This window comes from Bos grunniens, chromosome 21 (genome assembly GCF_055505025.1).
Source record: "Bos grunniens cultivar Pamir isolate PY7600 chromosome 21, Bosgru_T2T1.0, whole genome shotgun sequence".
NCBI classification, from domain to species: Eukaryota; Metazoa; Chordata; class Mammalia; order Artiodactyla; family Bovidae; genus Bos; species Bos grunniens.
The window spans coordinates 48,334,732-48,350,183 of NC_141185.1; the positions used below are offsets into that span (position 1 = coordinate 48,334,732).

Sequence of the window (15,452 nt, forward strand, 5' to 3'; positions counted from 1 at the left end):
GCAACAGAACCCAGACATGATAGATCCCTGCATTGGTGAATTGGTGGATGAAAATAGAGGATTTAGCTCAACACCCATTCCAGTGTCCTACGGCGCCTTCCTATATCTCAGAAGCTGAAAGGCTATAACTACATTGCCTAAATGTTATTGCGGCTAGGATTCTGGATGCAGTTTTGGCACTTCCAGTCCAATTTTGTTTATTAGATTTGTGAGATGGAAGCGAAGCTGAGCCTTTATATGTGCTGTCTCTATTGGTGAGTACTGTTGTATTTTTCTATGGTGGCTTCAGGATCCAGGAGGTGGCCAGTGTAGTGACAACCTTCCAATTCAGTAGGTAGCTTCCAGATTTTAGAAGAAGCTGTGGCTTTTTTGTTGGCCTGGGTCTGTAGCATGTGTCTCCAGGTCACTTCTGAACTTTCAACCCAGAGTCTGTTTCCTCAGCCGTTCACACAAGTCCTTAAGCCATTTTATACCCTATAGTAAACTCTTCTGTACTTTACCTAGGATGAATTCTGTTCTTTGAAACTGAAACCAGACAATGTAACAAGAAAGCAGAAAATATAAAGTAAAAGCATGATAAACAGTACAAAATAAGACAGAAGAAATAAATCCAATTATAATGAGTGAATCAAACTAGCCTCTAGCTAATAGAGATACATTCTCATTAAATTTTCTAAAAAACAATCTATGAGACACATGAAAAGTAGAGTGAAATACTACACAGGAATTAAAAGAATCAACACAAACGAATTTCAAAAGCAATGGTAAATGAAAAAAAGCTGTCAAAGTTTATTTAGCATGATGTAGCTTTTTTTGTAAAATTAAAAAAATAAAATTTGGTATTCCATATGCAGTTGGTGGATCCATATGTCGTATATAATAAAAATGTAAAAACATTAATGCGAATGACACGAACCAACTTGAGCCCAGTGACCATCTCTAGGGAGGAGGGATAAAGAATAAGGGTGGGGTTTTAGTTCTGCCTGATTTTCTATTTCTTTAATAAATACCAAGTAAATGAAGCAAAATATTTTGATACATTTAACTTTGATAGGGGAGGGCGTGGGTGGCGCTAACATTTTCTGCAATCTTCTGCGTGTCCCTGATAGTCGCTGCCGCTGCTGCTGCATAGATACCAGTTTACAAAAGGCAGAGACACACTCTGAGAGGCGTCCAGGACTCTTTACACACATCAACATCTCTACGGAGAGGAACTTCGGGGGCTGCAGCAGAGGGAGAAAACCAATGAGGCTGACAGACTAGGCTGGAGCTGGAGTCCGAGAGAAGCCACGGGCGCTCATAAAGAGCCTGGAAAAGGGGCCGGGGCTGAGGAGCGAAGAGGGGGACCCCCGGGCGGGGGGGGGGACGGTGTCTCAAGTTCGTGCAAACTCGGGAGATGGTTTTAGAAACTGAGATCCAGATTTAGTAACTGTTTTCTTGGGTGGGCCCGAGCGGACCGTCAGCGACACAGCTCGAGGGAGGAAGCGGGCTGGGAGGCGGAGGACGGAGGGCAGCTGTTAGGCCCCACAGGGTGGGAACCGAGGGAGAGGATTGCTCAAGCGTAGGTCGCCCGTTTTCGCCCCACTGAAGGAATTCGGCCTGACTGGGGAGGGCGAGCAAGGTGTTCAAACTCTTTGAAAACTGTAACGTCAATCCGAAGGCCAGGCGAGCCCTACCAGGGAGCGCTTCAGTAAAATGGTACCCTAGCTGCTCCCTCACGTCTGGCCCACTCTGCCGCGCGAGCCGGGGGTTTCCTCGCGGGGTCCGCGCGGCGGGTCGCGAGCCGGGCGCGGGACGCCGGGGAAAGCCCTCCGGCGGCGGGCGCGGGGCAGGGTCGGGGCCGGGCGGCGGGCGGGCCGCGCCGAGGGCGGGGCCGGGCGCGCGGGGGCGGACCTCGGCGCGCTCCCGGCCGCTCGCTGGCGGTGGGGCCGCGGCGGCTCCTCTGCCGGGTCGCGCCGGAGGACGGGATTCGGGCGGCGGCCGGGGCTGGCCTGCGGACGGACGGGTGGGCCGAGGCAGGGCCCGCGCCCGCCGTCTCCTGCCTCCTGCCGGCGCCGGGCCCGCGCCATGGCCGCCTCGCCGGGCTCCGGCAGCGCCAACCCGCGGAAGTTCAGTGAGAAGATCGCGCTGCACACGCAGCGGCAGGCCGAGGAGACGCGGGCCTTCGAGCAGCTCATGACCGACCTCACCCTGTCGCGGGTGAGGGCCCGGGTCGCGCGGGCGGGGGCGGCCGCGGCACGGGGAGAGGTCGCGGGGCCGAGGCGCCGGCGGGGCCGGGCGCGGGGCCCGGGAGCTGGCCGGGAGGAGTCCGGGAGCGGGGCCGGCGCCCCCCCGCGCGGCCTCGGCGCGGGCCCGCCTTCCGACACCCGCTGACCGTCTGCGGTCGCCGCGGAGGTGGGAGGGTCGCGGGGGCCGGCTGTGCGGGGAGATGGGAAGGGGCCGAGCCCGGGAAGGCGGGCCGCCGGGTGAGGGAGGCCTAAGGGGGAGGGTGACCGGGAGCCCCGGGAGGAAATCACAAACAGCTTGGAGGCGGGAGGTGCGGCTTCTCGCTGCTCCGAACATCCACCGCCCGCGAGTCCTCCGGGACTGCCCGGCGGGGCGGGCCCGGGGCTCCCACCCGCTCCCTCGGGAGAGCTCCGCGCACCCGTGCATCCGGGGACGGTCCCGGCCTGCTTTGGGGTCCGTATGGGTATCAAGCGGTGACTCCTTATCGAGTATGGGGCTTCGCTTCTCTCTCTCAGTGGAGGTGCTGTATCCGTCAGGTTTACCGAGTTCGGCCCCGGTGTATCATACGAACTGGGAAGGTGCACAGCGTTGCGGGTGACCCGAGGAGGGTCCAGGGGAACCTAGTAAGGCGCGGGCCGCGCGACCAACACCCAGCGAGGTTAGGTAACTGTCGAGGGAGGCAGTGGAGGATGGAGAACCAGCAGGAGTGTCCGCGCAGGGCTGCGGGTAAGGAGGGTCAGCGTGAGCGGGGACAGGCCTTGAGGATCCTGAGTGCTGACCTTGAAGGACCATCAGGAGGATGGGGGAGGGTATGCAGGGGCGGGGCCGGGGTGCGGGGCAACCCGGAGGAGAGCTGAGTCGCAGACTGGTGGTCCCTGGCTCCCCGAGCTGCAGACGCGTCCGTTTCTGGCCAGCAGTGTTTGGGTATCTGTTGCCAGAATTGGGAGGGTTTTCGTAGAAATCAAAGTTAAGAGATTTTAAATGTAAAACCGACATTTCTTTACATTTAAAATTGGGAGACCTGATAACACTCCTGATTCCCATGTGACAGCCGCTGGCTGGAGCTGGGTGGTGGCTGCGCACGCCTTCTCTGGCTGGCCACAGTTCACACCACACCCTGTCATGATCCCCCCTCCTGATCCCCCACTGCTGAGCCTAGGTGTCACTTGCCATTTATCATATTTTTGATGTGGTTTTTTTTTTTTTTAGCGAAGTTAAGGAGAAACAGAAATATTTCTTATGCTTACTTTTCTGTCATCATGAGAAGAAATATATGCAGATAAAAAAGACAGGATTTCAACAATTTTTTTCCCCCTTGTGTCCTGGCTGGCTTCACTCATTTATGACCTGCCTGGCGTCCATTTGCGACCTTGGTTGTGTCCCGGGATGAGCATGTCAAGCCCATCCCATTGAGGAACATGACAGGGTGATGGTTGAGAATTAATGCTGGGGCCTGTGTTGTTTAAATACATAAATTTTATGTGTACAGATACATGCATTCTGTATGTATATCTAGAGTTGATCTGCTTGCTCACCTAATTCATGAATCCTGTTTAAAGTGTCTCAGACAAACGAGGCCGTGAGTAATGTACAGACTCTTTCAAAGGCAGTTAATTTTCACAAGTCCTGTGTTCACTGAAATGAGTCTGATTATGTTACTAAAAATGTTCAAACGTAAACTTGTATGTAAAATTCTTTGCTTTAACTGTGATATAACCATTAGCTAAAACGTAGGTACCAATAAATTCAAAGTTACAAATGCAGTGAGTTCAAATGGAATTAAGTTAATGTGATAAATGCTGTTTTGCTGAACTGAATTGAGGCTTTCAGTGTGAATCTCATGTTAAACCCTATAGTTCAGATTATCTGGAGTTTAGCAAGCTTGACCAACTGTGCCTTATATGATAATTCAATTCAGCCACCACTTTTCTCTGTTCTAAGTACTATAAAATTATGATGTCATTTTGTCCTTCACCTTGTACAGGACATTATTTACATGTTAATTCTGCCTATGTTCATTTCTGCTGTCTACCAATTGCAAGTAAAATCATGAATGCTACTTGGCTCCGCTGTGTTCATAAACACAAAGGCAAATGATAACTGTATTTGCCTAGTAATTTTTGCTTATTTACATTTTTAGGAATAACTTTCATAATGAAATGACAACGCTGAAGTACTTTTCATAGAGAATTCTTTGATTCCCTGAGCATATGTCCAAAACTCCAAGGGTCCAAAGATCTCAGATGGAAAAGAATCTATCCTGTTCAGTAGATTATCGATAACCTGATGGCACATATACTGATTTTCCATCACCAGCCCATGGCAGTCATGCTTATGGATGGAACAGACATTGCTAATCAACCTAGGTACTCTTTCCTTCCTGAATCTGTGCTGGGCTTTGAGTCTTTCTCCTTATAATCAGAGTTGGAGCTAAATCCTGTTTGTTTAGTTGGTGGGATAGATTAGATTATGGAGAATTTTCCACTCTAGCTTTAGGGGTTCAGTCTTATCAGGAAGCAATGGATAATTTTTGAGAAGAGAATGCTAGGAGGATCAGTTCAGTGATGATGGTAAAGAGGAGGAAGAAAACGGAGGCAGATAGGCCTGGAAAGAGGCCGTTCCTTTGTTCATTCATTAATTTGTCGGTACTTGAGTGCCCAGTGGGGAGATGTTGGGGTGGAGTGAAAGGTGGGGGGAGGTGAAGATGTGGTGCCTCACTTCAAAGATCTTATTAATTTGTTTAGCAAACACCTTTTGAGTCTCTAGAGTGTGTGTGTGTGTGTGTGTGTGTGTGTGTGTGTGTGGTCGGGGGAGGGGGCATAGGGTAGGATGGACCCTGGGGATACAGTAGTACAGTGCGTGCGTGTGAAGTCGCTCAGTCAGTCATGTCTGACTCTCTGCAACCCTGTGGACTGTAGCCCTCCAGGCTCCTCTGTCCGTGGAATTCTCCAGGCAAGAATACTGGAGTGGGTTGCCATTTCCTTCTCCAGACAATAGTACGGTAGTGTCTCTTAATAGATTGTAGGGATGCTAAGGAAGACAAAGATTAATGGAGAAGACATTCATTTGATAAGTAAGGGCACATTTTGATGAATATTACGAAAGGGGAACAGCTGGGAGGGTATGGTAGAGAGTCCTCACCTCTTCCAGTGTCATAAAGAATTAATGGGAGTGGGCAAGGGTACTTGCATGTTGAAGGAGGCAGAATGTTTTAGGCATAGGGACAGAGGTGCAGCAAAGGAATGAAGAGGGTAATTTGAGATGAAGCATTCTCGGGGATTTGGGACTTGATCCCAAGGACAATGGAAAGGCATTGAAGGGGTTGAACCAGGAGAGATTTACGTTTTAAAAGAATGACTGTAACTCCCGAATGTAGGATAGATCAGAGGAGGAGGTCACAGGGAAATGGTTTAGAGTCTAGGAGTTGTGATGGTGGCAGTGAACAGGATGCAGAGAGGTGAACAGGTTGATACTTAGGAGGCAGAAAGGACCAGAATGGTGAATGGACGAGGGAGCCAAGGGGGAGGGAGGACTCAAGAATGATCTCCAGCTTTCAGAGCTGAGCCATTTCAGGGTGTCCTCTGTTGAGAGGGGCTTCCCTGGTGGCTAAGGTGGTAAAGAGTTTGCATGCAATGCAGGAGACCTGGGTTCGATCCCTGGGTCAGGAAGATCCCCCTGGAGAAGGGAATATCTACCCACTCCATTATCCTTGCCTGGAGAATTCCATGGACTGAGGAGCCTGGCAGGCTACAGTCTTTGAAGTCACAAAGAGTCGGACCAACTGAGCAACTAGCACTTTCACTTCACTTCTGTTAAGAGAGGGAGTGCTGGCAGGAGCAAGTTGGGAGCAGACTCGGTGTCAGGAGATGGCTGAGTTTGAGGTGCGCATGAGGCACTTAAGTAGAGATGGTTCAGCAGACGGTTGTCCATGCACTTCTGGAGCTCAAGAAGGAAGTCTTAACTGGGGGGGTCTCTTTGGTTGGTAGCAGCAGGAATAGATTCTGCTGCCTAGGAAGAATTTCTAGAACAGATCTTACAGATTGGTGGCCTGAATTGTAATTTGGCTGTGTGATTTTTTTTTTTTTCAATTTCTTTGGTGGGAGGCCCCAAATGTTTTGGTTTTTTTTAATTAGGGCCAACAGTGAATATTGAGATTTTTACATTAAAATCTGGACTCTGGCTTCTTTTGAAAAATGAGATTATCTAACAACACTTACTGTCCATTTCTGTATGACCGCTGAATGGCAGCTGCCCCCCTTAGACAAGGCATGGACATGTCCTTCATTCTGCCACAGACCTCCTCATTCCCTGTGGTTTCCTCACAAGTGATTCTAGCCTGCTTCGCTTATTTGCCTTCCATACTTGACACCCCTATGCTCTTGAGTTTGTAACCTGTGCTGCAGAATGAAACATGCAAAGGGCCTAGGAGATGTCCAAGGAGCTGCACCATTTAAAGGAGAGGTAAAGGAGGAAGGGAGGAGAAGGGGCGACAGAGGATGAGATGGTTGGATGGCATCATTGACTCAATGGACACGAGTGTGAGTAAACTCTGGGACATGGTGAAAGACAGGAAAGCCTGGCACGCTGTAGTCCATGGGGTCACAAAGTCGGACAAGACTGAACGACAGCCGAGAAGGATGAGCCCACAAAGATGACTGAAGAGTAGACAGAGAGGTAGGAAAAAAGCCAGGAGGATTACGGTTCAGAGAAGGGAAGGTGGACCAGCCGAGCCCGGTGCTGCTGGCTAGTCTGATGTGATAAAGACCCAGCCTCTGGTCTAGTCATTTGGAGGTTGTTGGTGACCTTGCTGAGAGCCACCACATCCACAGCATACTGGGTAGAAGGGAGCTTGCGAGGCATTGAGGGCTTGAATCAAGGAAGCAGGGAAAGGGTTGGGAACCTGTTTAAGAAGTCTGGCTTTGAAGGACAACTGGTAGTGTTGAGAAGCCACAGGATAAATGCCACATCAACCTGGAATGTTAATTTTGCTTGACTATTTGGGAGGAACTATCACTTTCTTGGGCTTCCCAAGTGGTGCATGGTAAAGAGTCTGCCTGCCAGTGCAGGAGATGCAAGTGATGTGGGCTTAGGCCCTGGCTCAGGAAGATCCCCTGGAGTAGGAAGTGGCAACCTGCTTTAGTATTCTTGCCTGGAAAATTCCATGGTCAGAGGAGACTGGTGGGCTGCAGTCCTTGGGGTCGCAGAAAGTCAGACATGACTGGGCATGCATGCACATCACTTTTGTATTAAAACAGGCAATAGATAGGGTATAGTGAGGCCTCTGGGAGAGGAACAGAGAGAGGGGAGGATAAAGATTAGATGTGGTTTGACTATGGAGTGTTAGCGCTTTGCCAGGCATTGTGCTGATCACTTTCCATTCATTGTCTCATGTAGTTCTCACAGTAACCCTATGGACTGTGGGTCTACAGTGTTCCTCATTTTGTGGAAGCTTGCATGGCCAGTTCTAGGGTTTGATTATGGTTGTCACACTGAATATCTATATGCTCAACTGCTTTTCTCCCCCACTGAGATATCCAGGGGTACTAGCGGCATTTGCTGAAAACAGTTCTCCACTGAACTGCTGTGACACTGGTCAAAAGTCAATTGGCCATATATGTGTGGGTCTGTTTTTGGACTCTCTCCTGTTTCTGTTGATCTGTTCATCTTTCTTTTGAACAGTAGCACACTGTCTGGATTATGATAGCTTTATAATCACTCTCAAAATGAGGTAACTTAAGGCTTGTGTCTTTACTGTTCTTAAAAATTGCTTTGGCTACTCTAGCTCATTCACTTATCCATAAATTTTAGAATTGTCATGTCAGTTTCTGTGAAGAGGCCTGCTGGGATTTTTGAGGGGAATTGTGTTGACTCTTGATAAGACTTTTTCAAAAAGGAATTGGTGAGACTTAGATCTCATTTTTATAGACATTAGAGGAAATTCCACTAAAGTATGAGACAAAAAAAAAAAAAAAGATAACCAACCTCAACTGTACAGCACAGGAACTCTGTTCAATATTCTGTAATATCCTAAATGGGAAGAGAATTTGAAAAAGAATATATATATATATTTATAAATCAATCACATTGCTGTACATCTGAATCAAGCACAACATCGTAAATCAACTATAGTCCAATATAAAATAAAAATTTTTTAGACTTTTTAAAAAATTGAAAAAAAACGTGTTATGCCTATAGGCTAAAAGTTGCTAACTCAAGGTACCAGGTGAGGTAAAAAAATGAATGGAGGGATCAGGAAGGAGGTGGTAAATGGTCACTGATCTCAGGCCATAGGGAGGATAACAGGGTACAGTGAGGACTTGGGGAAACCAGAGAACCCAAGCCCTGTCTAAACTTCATGCCACATCTCACAGCTCCATGCCTTGTTGCCATGCAAGAATATGGGTTCAGTGTTTGTCAGATCTTTCAATCAAGAGAAGATGGAAATCCAGATTTTTGTGCCTTCTTGCAATGTTTTAAAATTTAAAACAAGTGGGTCAGTACCATGTGGGTCGAACAGAATTCTGTAGGCTAACCATGGCCTATAGCCTGATGGTCCAAGACCTCTGTCTCAGGCCACTCATTCTTTGGTCCTCATTTTCCTTGTCAGTAAGCATGATGGTATTGGAGATCATCGCTGAGGTTCTTTCTAGCTCACTCGTTCTCAATTTCAAAAGAGGAGGGCATCAGAATTACTCAGTAGTTTAGGAGATAGCTGAAGATATCAGCACTAATGGTGTTTTGAGCAGTTGTCCCAGACCCTTACACACCACTGTCACATCTGTTCTCTGACTTTAATCCTTCCATCATCTTTGTGAAGTAGGCAGTAAAGTGATTTGTGCAACCACATGGGAATGCCAGGTTACGAAGTCAGGTCTTCCCATTCCAAATCCAGCGCTCTTTTTTACTGTGGTACAACCAGCCCTCTCTGAAAACTCTAGAAATGGGCATTTTGGTAGAGCCAGCAGATACAGGAGATGTGGGGAGGGCCTCCAGTTCAGCTGAAGGCAGATCTCTAGCTAGATCCAGAACTCAGCTTGGTTGAAGTGTCAAAGCTTTTGGGTAAGAGTTTTAACCTTTATGAGAACTCCCTGAAGGCAGAGACTTTGGCACATGTTCATCTTAGTAAGCTGGTGCCTGGCACTGTACCCAACACACAGTTTACCATTTTTATGTAAGTGAGTAAGTGGATGGGTTGATGGAAGAAGGAATCAAAAGCTTTAGATCAAGGGGGCTGAGAATTTTGTCTAGAGAATCTCAAGGACAGAGAGTCAAATGTTTCCGGTTGAGAATGTTAAAATCAAAAGCTGAGACTTTATACTGATAACTTAGCTGATAGATGGGAAAAGCTTACCATGGCCTCCCACTAGTATTTAACTCTCAGATCTGGGTTTTGATTAATAGATTATTACCGTTTCCCTGTGCCATGTTTATGAAAAATCAAGCACTGTGGGTATAAGGAAGCTAAAGCTGCCAAAGGGTTTTATATGATATGCCTTTATAACCTCCAGACAGATACAAGCCCTTATCTTTGGAGATACCTATTGAAATATGGAATGCTAGGCTGTCTGGCTTTCAGTGGAGTATAATGGGTGAAGATGGAGATAAAGATGAATCAAGGTTGGATGTAAGCTGATCATTGTTGGAACTGGAAGATGAAGAGATGGGGTTTCATTATACTCATCTCTATTTTGTATGTATTTGAAAGTTTTCATAATAAATGTAAAAACAAAAAACCAGAGCACACCATAGGCTCAGCGGAGCTTTTGGTTGCTTTTCCCTGAGCTTGTGAATAGTGTGATCACTGAGGAAGAAATGGATCAAAGGAGAGGAACACGGCAGAAAGAAGAATGTGGGTTTTGAGTTTGCCATAGCTCAGGCCCCTCCACGGTGCGACCTTGGGCAGGTCTCTGACCTTCCCTAAGTCTGGGTTTCCAGGGCTATAAAAGCAGGAGCACTTGGTCTCCCTTGGTGGTTGTTGAGAGGGTGAGGGATAAAGTGGGCATAGCATCTGAGGACAGCATCTGGCTCATCTTCGGGGCTCATAGCTGGCACTTTTTATGATTATTAGGCAAAGACAGAGTAACGAAAGGGCACAACTCTGCCTCAGGGTTCCCAGCTACCCCCTTCTTCCCTACATGAATTACAAGTGCCAAGGGTTATATAACCACAGAGGTAATTTATTGTTTTAGAAACAGAACTCTCAAAGATCAAACTGGACCACTCTGGGATTTACAAGGACCGTAACCAGTTTACTGCCTTTTGAAAAATGAAGCAAGAAAGAACTTACAGAAGAAAAGCATATTAAAACAGTGGGACACCATGTTATACCTGTTGAATTGGTCTCCTTCTTTCCCCTAATTAAGGATAATATCCCGTGTTAGTGAGTTTTTGGCCCAACAGTTTCCTCACATATACATTGGTATACCCTCTGGGAAAACATTTTGGCAGTGTGTATTGAGAGCCATCTAAAAGCCCAAACCCAAGACTTAGCAATCACTCTTTGAAATGTATTCTAAGTCAGTAATGCTGAAGAAGAAATGTTATGTAGCCATTTAAAATGCTTATATAATATCATAGAAAAAAGAGTTGTGATGTAAGCTTGCAGACTTGTGCCTATATTGTGATCACCACTGTGCAGTTGTTTTTCTTTTAAATTTTGGCTGTGCTGGGTCTTTGTTGGGGCATGCAGGCTTTTTCTAGTTATAGCGTGGGCTCAGTTGCCCTGCAGTATGTGGGATCTTAGTTTCCCAACCAGAGATCGAACCCACGTCCCCTGCACTGGAAGGAAGATCCTTAACCACTGGACCACCAGGGAAGTCCCAGTGCAGTTATTACACTTAAAAGTAAATGGAGACTGGAAAAGAGCATGGAGAAGGGAAGATAGTATGTTAGAATCATGGGCAGTGGCTTATTTTTTTTTTTTAAGAAATTTCTTTTATTGCTGTTAAAGATTGTGCTTGCATGCGCCGCCTCCCCCCTCCGCCCCCTGCCCCCCACACACATATGCACTCAAAGACTGTGCAAGAAGGTCTTTGAGTCATGCCTGGGACATTTAGAACATGGATAAATTCTTTCCCTAAAATAGACGAATCAAAACCCAGAAAGCCCCGGAAACTGGAAGGTTTTAAGTAGAGAAGAAATTGAAACCAAGACTTTCACTCTTGAACCATGTCGCTGCATAACACTGTACTTCGATGCTTCTTTCAGCTCTTTGCTGTCGTGTCTCAACAGCTTTGAACTCTCTCTGTCCCCAGGTTCAGTTTCAGAAGCTTCAGCAGCTGCGCCTTACACAGTACCACGGAGGATCCTTGCCCAACGTGAGCCAGCTGCGGAGCAGTGCCCCCGAGTTCCAGGTACCCGAGATGCTTGCTTCCTTCACACCTCGTGAAATCTCAGCTCCCTGGCCAGGGATCGAACCCAGGCCCTCAGCAGTGAAAGCAGAGTCCTAACTACTGGGCCACCAGGGAATTCCCAATACTTACTATACTTTCTTTGAACTGAGTGGAGTGTAAAAGAGGCAAAAATTTTCCTTGAAAAGATTAGATATGAAAGGATAAAGTTCAGTAGTGTTCTGGGAAATCCATTGTTATTCGTTTCGCAAATGGTCTAATGTAGCAGTGGAAATACACTGTGAGCTACATACATCAGTTAAACATTCCTTCATTTAAACCGTGTTAAAGAGAAAGAAATCAGTGTAATTAATTTTAATATTGCTTAAATAATTTCAATAATTATTTGACCCAGTCTATCCAGAATAATATTATTTCAACATATAATCAGTATTAAAAAATTAATGAGATATTTCATCATCTTCTTTTTTTAAATGAAGTCTTTGAAATCTCATGTGTATTTTGCACTTAAAGCATATCTTAATTTGTACCAGTTATGTTTCACCACCTTTATGTGACTGGCTTCCACTGTATCAGACAGGACAAATCTATGGCACAGATAAGTGGTCAATATTTTGTTTAGAGGAGTAGCGTCACAGAGTGCTTTAATCACTCATGTTATTGAAAGCCTTATTCAAAACAATGTGGAATCAGTGATTTAGACAATGGTATATGATATTGTTGTTGAAATCTGAATTAGATTTAGGTATCGAGAAGGTAATGGCAACCCACGCCAGTACTCTTGCCTGGAGAATCCCATGGATGGAGGAGCCTGGTAGGCTACAGTCCATGGGGTCGCTAAGAGTTGGACATGACTGAGCGACTTCACTTTAACTTTTCACTTTCATGCATTGGAGAAGGAAATGGCAACCCACTCCAGTGTTCTTGCCTGGAGAATCCCAGGGACGGGGGAGCCTGGTGAGCTGCCGTCTATGGGGTCGCACAGAGTTGGACATGACTGAAGCGACTTAGCAGCAGCAGTCTCTGAAAAATTAGGAGCCTGACATTTTCGTTAACACAATTTAAGATTAAGTGTTAAATCTGAGATATAAACTTTAAAATGAAGTATAACTGTATTCATTTAGATGCCTCTCTATTTTAAAAGTACTGTCTTCTTTCTCTGTGGTGAAATCTGGTTCACTTGTTTGATGATGTCCCGTAAAGCAGAAGTAATATTATTTAAACGGAGGCTTCCGTTTGAGAGTGCTGATAGAAACTCTTAAGTATAAGGTGGAAAAAGTACTCTGTGAACCGGTTTGTGCCTTAGTACACTGGAATCTTGTCTTGAGTATAATGACTTTGGAATCTCACCATAATAAGGCCTGCGTTAGAAAGCCACTTCTAGCAGTCAAGCTATCTTACATCTTGGCCTATTGGGTCATTCAGTATCCAAATAAATTAGATCTCTACTTTATGCTGGAGTTCGTGCTTCAGAAAATAGGCCATCGCTAAGGGGTACTGGGTTTGAGATTCCAATTTTGTGGTACTCCTGTCAGCCTTGGAGGAATACAGAACGAACTGTAGTGTCCCTCCCCTGGTATATTGGATGAGATAAAGTGACAGGCCCTGGGCTCCCCAGGATTCTTTCTCTGAGTAATTTCTAAACTTTGAAGCAATTGCAAACTTATAGAAAAGTTGGGAGTACAGTAAAAATAGCTCTGTTTTCCCCCTTGAGAATAAGTTGCTGATCTCATGCCCTGTCAGCCCCAAATACTCGACCATGTATATTTCCCACCAGCAAGGCTATTGTTCTACATGAGCTGAATAGAGCCGTGAAATCAGGAAATTAACAGTGATGTGTTACTACCATTTGACAAGCTTGGGCACCTTCAGGGTGGTATGGCTGTGGACACATTATTGATATTTGATCCTGAGACCCCATTCAGGTTTCCCCTAGATGTCCCTTTACTGTCCTTGACAGCAAAAGGATAGAGTTCAGAGCACATACATTGTCTTTAGCCCCTTCTGGACAATTTTTCCGTCTTTTATTTATGACATTAAAAAAATCATTTTTGAATTGTGTGACCTTGCCACTTCTGAAGGTCGCAAGCCAGTTCTTTTGCAGAATATCCCTCGATTGGGGTTTGTCTGATGTTTCTTCAAGATTAGATTTAGATTATGCGTCTTTGGCAGGAATAGCCAAAATTGATTTTAATTTTGTATCCAGTGAAGTGGGGGATTTTTCATTTGCATGATGTTCACTTTTATCACTTAATTCAGGTGGTGTTTGTCAGTCTTCTCCACTCTAAAGTTACTCTTCTTTGTAATTAATATGTATTTTGTGAGGAGGTAATTTATCTGGATTCTCATCACACTTTCAATTTATACATTTATTTATTTCTACATATTTATATGGTTTAGTGATTTCTTATATTATCCGATGGGTTGTAATCTCTAACTATTACTGGTATTTTGGTCCTCACATTTTCCCTGATTAGGCTGATAGGAGCCCCTTCCCAAGAGACTTGTCAAACTGAGAAAAAAAGGGAATCCCAGAAGCATAAATTATTTTTAAGCCAACAGTTTTAGGGTTTAATTTGTATACAGTACAAGTAGCAAGGGGGGACTAGCCTCTAGTTGCAGTGCGTGGGCTTCTCGTTGCGGTGCTTTCTCTCGTGGCGTATGGTGTCTAGAGCTCATGGGCTTATGCTATGTGTGGGCTCAGTAGTTTCGGCTCTCCGGCTCTCTGGCTCTAGAGCACGGGCTCAGTGGTTGTGGCATATGGGCTTAGTTGCTCTGAGGCACATGGGATCTTCTCAGATCAGGAATTGAACCCGTGTCTCCCGCGTTGGCAGGCAGATTCTTTACCACTGAGTCACCAGGGAAGCCCTGACCTCTCTATGATTCACAGTTTTACATTGTATAATTACCACCACAATCCAAGTTAAGAACAGTTTCATCATCCTGCAAAAGTTCCCTTAACATCCCTTTGTAATCTGTTTCCATCCCCACCTCCTGCCTCTGGAACCACTTATCTGCAGTTTTGCCTCTTCCAGAGTGTCCTCCACATGGAATCAGAAGCAGAATTTGTTGACATAGAAATTGCATTTGAGACTCACTCACCCCTATTGTAGCATGTATGTGTTTCTTAGAGCTGCCATAGCAAAATACCACCAACTAGGTGGCTTACATTTTAAACAACAGAAATTGATTCTGTCACAGTTCTGAGGCTGAAAGTCTGAAGTCAAGTCCATAAGGCTATACTCTCTGGGGACTCCAGGGAAGACTCTATCTCCTCGTCTCCTCCGAGCGTCTCTTGGCTGCCGCCAGTCCTTGGTGTCCCTTGGCTTGGGTGCTGTCACTGCACTCTTGGCCTCTATTCCATATGGCCTTTCCTGTTTGCCTGTGTTCGAATACTCCCTTCCTTCTCTTATAAAGACACCACCCTAATCCAGTATAACCTCAATGGCAACCCACTCCAGTACTCTCGCCTGGAAAATCCCATGGACGGAGGAGCCTGGTGGGCTGCAGTCCATGGGGTCGTGAAGAGTCGGACACGACTGAGCGACTTCACTTTAACTTTTCACTTTCATGCATTGGAGAAGGAAATGGCAACCCACTCCAGTGTTCTTGCCTGGAGAATCCCAGGGACGGGGGAGCCTGGTGAGCTGCTGTCTCTGGGGTTGCGTAGAGTCGGACACGACTGAAGCAACTTAGCAGCAGCAGCAATGTGTTTGCATCTGCAAAGATTCTCTTCCCAAATAAATCACATTCACAGGTATTTGGGGTTATGACTTGAACAGATCTTCTTGGAGGAACATGATTCAGCCCACTACACTGCAGTTATCAGTTGTTGTTTAGTCGCGGAGTTGTGTCCGTGTGTCTTTTGTGACCCCA

General features: G+C 46.1%; 1 protein-coding gene across 2 annotated transcripts in view; it reads left to right on the top strand.

Moving 5' to 3' along the window:
- The first annotated feature begins 1,902 nt into the window (after nucleotides 1–1,902).
- Nucleotides 1,903–15,452, top strand: part of CRTC3 (CREB regulated transcription coactivator 3) — a 96,048-nt gene continuing 82,498 nt past the window's right edge. For both annotated transcript variants that reach the window (XM_086364468.1, XM_086364469.1), the window contains exons 1-2: nucleotides 1,903–2,199; nucleotides 11,481–11,579. In XM_086364468.1, coding sequence (XP_086220594.1) covers nucleotides 2,068–2,199; nucleotides 11,481–11,579 — 231 coding nt within the window. In that variant the 5' untranslated portion in view covers nucleotides 1,903–2,067. The remainder of the gene's footprint in view (nucleotides 2,200–11,480; nucleotides 11,580–15,452) is intronic.